Consider the following 6,000-nt stretch of genomic DNA (forward strand, 5'->3'; position numbering starts at 1 on the left):
ACTTTTTAAATGTGAGGTTGAAATTTGATGAATCATGACAGTCACCTATGGATGTTGAAAATCCCAGACCAATGTTGTGAATGACAGCCTTCACTTCAATATGACCCTGCTTGTTGAACATACGCCAGTAAATGCTGATAATCACATATAAGTAGCCATCAACATTCACTAGTCATTGTATCTCTGAGGTTTTGGACATTCACAAAATTCACCTGGGATTGTCAACGTTCACATAAGATAGTCAACAATTATTACATTTGAAATAGTCATTAAAACATATACACTCCGGCTGCAATTCTATGCACCTTACCTGGGAGTAAGCTCCACTGAGTGCAGTAGAATTTATTTCTGAAGTTTTAAATGCAGGATTTTAGGCTGGTGTAGAGATGCCCTTAGATTGCGCTATGAATAGCCTTCTAGCAGCCGCCAAATTGTACTTTCAAAACTGCTTCATATTTACATAACCCCAGAGCCCAATAAGCATATTTATACTATCAAAACAAAGCTGTGCATAAATGTATTGTTTTCAGCAGCTATTATATCAGATAGGTCCAACAGGCTGAACTTAAAGAAATGTTTTTCAAAAAGTACAAAGTATACTATCCAGTTACACACACACACAAGCCCAAACCAAATTAAATCGCAAGGGGAAACAATAAAAAAAAATCAAGAACTATTCTTACAGTAGACAGTTCATCACATCCTAGCAAACTGTAGTAATCTTCCATGTCCTCCAGTCTGCAGTTCAAAATTGCATCCATTTGTTTCAATCTGGCACGTACTTTTCTGCTTTCTCAAAACCGGGATACAGGAAGACTAAAGATGTCTTTTACACAGCCAAGGGCTAATTGAAGGAATTGCGAGGGACCTGATAGATGCAATGATGCTTAAGTTTCTCTGCAGCTGGTTTTATACACTGAGATGTCACCCGAGACTACGAAGTTACACCCTCGAATTAGCTTGCTTTCATTGGTGGAAGCAAACGATGAACACAATGTACAGTTGCAAAGCTCCATGGGATTTGTAGTTCCCAGGATTATTTTTGAAAATAATCCATCTACGTGATTCATGTTTGTAGCTGTAAAGAGCTTTCAGGATAGTATAAAATCTTTTTCTTCCCTATAGTGTTACTATTGCAAATTAAGTGTTTAAATTGAAATTGCCTGATTTTATATGGATTAAACTTCTATACTTTTAAAAAGGTATTTCCCTTAGAATCAAAACCACCTAGGATTTCTACTCTCATGCCTTAATTAGTGCTACTAATAAAATACCATCAACACACATGGCACTTTACTCATTGATGGGAAAATAAGAATTTGAAAAGACTGGGGGCTTTGTTTTGTTTGCTAATGCTGGTTTCCCACTTTATGAAATAGAGGAGAGGCTGTAGCTCAGTGGTAAAGCACATGCTTTGTATGCAGGAGGTCACTGGTTCAATCCCCAGCACCTCCAGGTAGGGCAAAGAAAGTCTCCTGCCTGAAACCCTGGAAAGCTGCTGCCAGTCAGTGTTGACAATACTGAGCTAGACTGACCCATGGTCTGACTCAGTATAAGGCAGCTTCCACTGTCACTGTAATCTAATATCATGCACAGACATAAGCTTCCCACTGTGACTGGTTTAGGACTGCACTGCTAAACCAGAGGTGCAGGAAAGGTACCAAAAGGTGTGTGTTTTTTGTGAGCGTTGTCGTTCAGGGCTATGGCAACAGTCCTGGCCCTCTTAGTTCCTGGGCTGCCGTTTTGGCTACATCAGCAAAGTCATGGTTTTGTTTCAAGGTGTTAGGCACTCTGAATCAGTGTGGCTGACACTGAAAATATGCCCATAACAACATTGGATATTTTAGAGACCGGAGTTCTTTCCCAAGACTACAGTTAGTGGCTGTAATCTACCTACTGTTCATTTTCATTCCTCCAGCATACACATGGAGTGTCTGCACCAGCCCCTTGTCATATTTCACTTTTTATTCCTTATTGTCCCACACTAATCTTTGGGCATTTTCCCCACACATGTACTTCCTCCTCTGGGAATCCCGGCCCCACTGAATTTGCATGTGTGTATGCGTGCGCACGCGCATGCACACACACGCACACAATTTGCTGCATGTAAAGCTGGTTTAACCACTGCTACAGAACTTACTGGTGAAATTAACAAATTGCCAAGCAGATGAATGGGTGCAATGGTTCAAACAATACTGATCATGAAAGACAGAGGGTAGGATAATGGGCAGGAAGAGAGAAGAGTCTGAGACTGTCATCAAGACCAGTCACAAAAAGGTTTGACCACAAATATTCACATGAGAAAGCCACCAAAATGTAGAGCACTGAACAGGGCAATAGGTGCATACAGAATGCTGTGAGGCCTGGTATCTACATCCTTCGGTGATTTTGTCACACACACAAAATGCCATTTAGGACACACTATTGTTGTCTTTAGTCATCAGCCAAGTAACACCCGCTTATATAATATTACATAGAAAAGGGATGGGCTGGTATGATTCGCCACGCCACAACTGCCTTTTGAAGTGAGCCAATTGTACCTGGGCATTTCGACACCAGCCTAAAACCCTGCATTTAAAACAGGGCTTTCTGCATCCGCTTTAAATGCAGGATCACAACTGACTCCCTTTACACGCGCTCCTTTTCCCTTACCCCCTCCCTATATCTGAGTCTTCTATTCTCTTTCATTGATCTTGCTCCTCTTCTTCCTGCTTTAACTCTTTTGACCAGGGAAACTGAAGTGGAATTTGATAGCTCATTATCTGGGATCTATTTAAAAACAGAACAAAGGGCATTTAGTGCAGGAGGGTCACAGCCAGGCCACTGCATCATGTAAAAAGCCCACAAACTTCCATGAAGGAGCAATCTCAATCTCAGGATAAAGGCCCGGTGTGAAGGAGCCCCATGTTTCTATCTGATCAGTAGGATGTGTCCCACCCCCTCGCCCCATTCCCTAACTATGGGTAGGGATTCCCCAGAACAACGAGCTAGTTATCTGCCTGGGATGAGGTAGCAATCAGCTGAGGCCTTCCATCACTATGGGCAGGCAACCTGCTTTCCTCTTACTTCCCCATAGGGTGCAAATAAGTAGACACAGGTAGATAGGCCTGAGTGGCTAGGCAGGTGGGAAGGGAAGCCTCAGTTGGAATTGCCAGAAACTCATATTCAAACCTCTGGTCCAAATATTTCTTAAAAGAAATAATGAGACAAGGGAAAGCACAGTGGGTACTTAAAAATAAAGTGAAAAGCTTGGTAGCCTATGCTAAACTCTTGGAAGTAAATGCACACAATGCAGCAGTCACCTAGAGAGTTGCAACATACACAGCATATTTGGGTGGACAAAGGGACCACCCTGGAGGGACCAGCACACCCAGGAAGCCAAAGGGATAAAGAACCATATTCCATATTTATTATGTCTGGCGGCGGGGGTGACCCAAGGTTTCACCGATCAAAGGAGCGGCATGTAAACAGAAAGAATCTCTTCTCATCTTCTGGATCTGGGAGATGGATTAGAGAAGTGTTGATTAATAAGGAGATGGCTTTAGCTATCTCTGCCGATGTGTCAAAAGGCTTCCTATTTTGTGGATCTGCAAACCTCAGGAAATATGTGTGTTATTCCAGGTGAACTATGGATGTCAGCATATGGGTCAAAGATGCTTGTAGCTTTAAATAAATAGACACAAAAGGATACATGGGCACTCTGTGGCCCTAGTACCATATGTGGCCCTCCACCTAATTTCAAAAGCCATCTGCAAATGCCATCTGCCAGACCTCTGGCAAGAACTATCCTTCCCCAGCAGCCTTCTGGCAGGGAGGAAGGGGAGGAGAGAGAAAAGGGGTGGCTCTGGTGTCATCCACAGCCAGCATGTGGTTCCTGACATATTACCCTCCAACAGAAAAAAGGTTCCCCATCCCCGATATTGAATCTTAATTTTTCCAGTGCCCTGGACTTAAAATTCTACCTCTGGCCACAGATTGTAGGAGACCTATAAATAATGTTCCTGCTACCTACAAGAAGGGGAAAAAATAGAATGCAGAGATTTTAGTAGAATATGTGAAAGAAATACTTTTAAAGGATATCTAATACAATATGAAAGTTAATGTAACAAAGAACGCAGGGGAAGAAATGCCAAACTGCAAATGAATTTTTGCCATTAGTTTGTCTACATAGTTACAAAACACTGCCTACAATACTGTTTGCACAAGGTTTTTAACAACTTAGTGAACAAGCATGACGTGGAAGATGATGAAATCTAATATTTGCCGTTCTGACAGATGTGGACAAAATGGTTGCATGTGGGGGATTTACATGTTCTAATGCTCCCTCACATTTCAAAACGAAACATCTCCTTATATGTTAGAAAAAAGGTTCTAGACTAGTTTGCTCCCCAGCATGCTAGTTTTGAATGTGCGGAGGGGGTGGGGGGAGGTTTCCACCTGAGACAACACTGATACCATATTTACAGTCTGAAGTATAGAGAGTCCAGCAAAGAAGATGGCAGCAGAATTGTGCAAGTTGTTATTGGCTGAATCCAGGGAAATCCCAAAGTGACCGACAATCCAATCAAAGCTACAAGAATGTAGCACACCTTAAACAGGTCACGTGCTCTATAGTCCAAAGCAGTGATAACAGCATTTACCCTGAACTAGCCAAGCATTGCTTGATCAATTCAGACTAGAAATACAGCTTGTATATGAATATATTATTATGCCTTCTGATGAGTCCGTCTAGCCAAGTGCTGTCCATTCCAGCTGGTAGTGGCTCTGTCAGGCCTTGGGCCTAGCCCTCCTAAGTGAAGTCCTTTTAGCTGGAGATATTGTGGGACTGAATCTGGGATCTTCATCTTATGAAGTGTGTGCTCTGCCACTGAGCTATCACCTTTTTCCTCAGTCACATCATAAAAACAAGGGTTATACGAGTCTGAGAACATATCCCAACTGTGTCCAAGTTCTAGAATTGGCCTGTTAACAGACACAGTGTCCGTCACTACCAATGAGTAATGCTCCCAGTATAACCTGACATCAGAGTAGCTTTCAACAGAAGGCCACAGCCCAGGTATAGACCTATGAGAGCACCCACAGTTGGCTGGAATATCACAACAAAGGATTCTCCTTTTAAAGATTCACTCAGTTTCCAAAAAGCAAACACCAGTTGCTTCATACTGGTCTTTGGCACATATCAAAATAACTGAACAATCAAAGGGGCAGTAACAATCAATTGGCGTTTACTAGTTCACGTTCAATGTTTTTCTTTCTCTAATCAAATTTTGAAAATACTCAGAATCAATTGAAATGAAGGGGGGGGTAAGATTAAACGCAGTGGCATAATATTTTCAAGAAAGATAATTAATGTAACAAATTATCCACGTAATGCTACTTAAGATTTAGAAGATTTAGATGTCCTATTGAAATATTCCAACCAGAAATATATTTTTTTGCCTCTGAGGAAGGGGTAACTAGGGGTGTACAAACCCCACTCACCTGAGTCCGCTGGGGGGTCCACGGGGGGGGAGGTGATCCGTTCCTCCCCCCGGAATCCTCCCCAGCCAGCTCCACTACACGGCGAGTCCACAGAGCCACCAGCCAGGTCCGTCCACTGCTGGACTTCCGTCCGCTGCCGGTCTGCGGACGCAAATGGCATCCAGCGTAGTGGACGCCATTTGCATCCCTGCTCTTTGCTGTTATAGGCTACGTAAATCTTTACATAGCCTATCACAGCAAAGAGCAGGGTCGCAAATGACGTAGTGGATGCCATTTGTGTCCCTGTCCCTTCGCATGTTAGGCTACGTAAATCTTTACATAGCCTATCACAGCAAAGAGCAGGGACACAAATGACGTCTGCAGACCGGCAGCGGACAGCAGTGGAGTGAGCAGATGGATCCAGACCCGGCTGGCAGCAGGTAGGATCCAGCCGGCGCGAACTTCGCGGGGTGGCAGAGGTGAGTGGTCTTCTGAACCCTAGTTTCTGAACTCTAGTGCCAGGACCCCTCCCTTCAGCCC

General features: G+C 43.3%; 1 protein-coding gene across 2 annotated transcripts in view; it reads right to left on the reverse strand.

The window, feature by feature from the left end:
* DNAJC12 (DnaJ heat shock protein family (Hsp40) member C12) overlaps positions 1–5,663 on the reverse strand; it is a 27,186-nt gene extending 21,523 nt beyond the window's left edge. Inside the window, exon 1 of one of the 2 annotated variants that reach the window (XM_084845407.1) lies at positions 684–971. In XM_084845407.1, the coding sequence (XP_084701533.1) occupies positions 684–761 (78 nt within the window). In that variant the 5' untranslated portion in view covers positions 762–971. Of the gene's footprint in view, positions 1–683; positions 972–5,481 lie in introns of those variants that run through there. The other variant, XM_084845406.1, reaches the window with a different exon arrangement.
* Between the last annotated feature and the right edge of the window lie 337 nt (positions 5,664–6,000).

Source organism: Heloderma suspectum, chromosome 3 (genome assembly GCF_057233095.1).
Source record: "Heloderma suspectum isolate Gila_16-S chromosome 3, 16-S_ref, whole genome shotgun sequence".
Lineage (NCBI taxonomy): Eukaryota > Metazoa > Chordata > Lepidosauria > Squamata > Helodermatidae > Heloderma > Heloderma suspectum.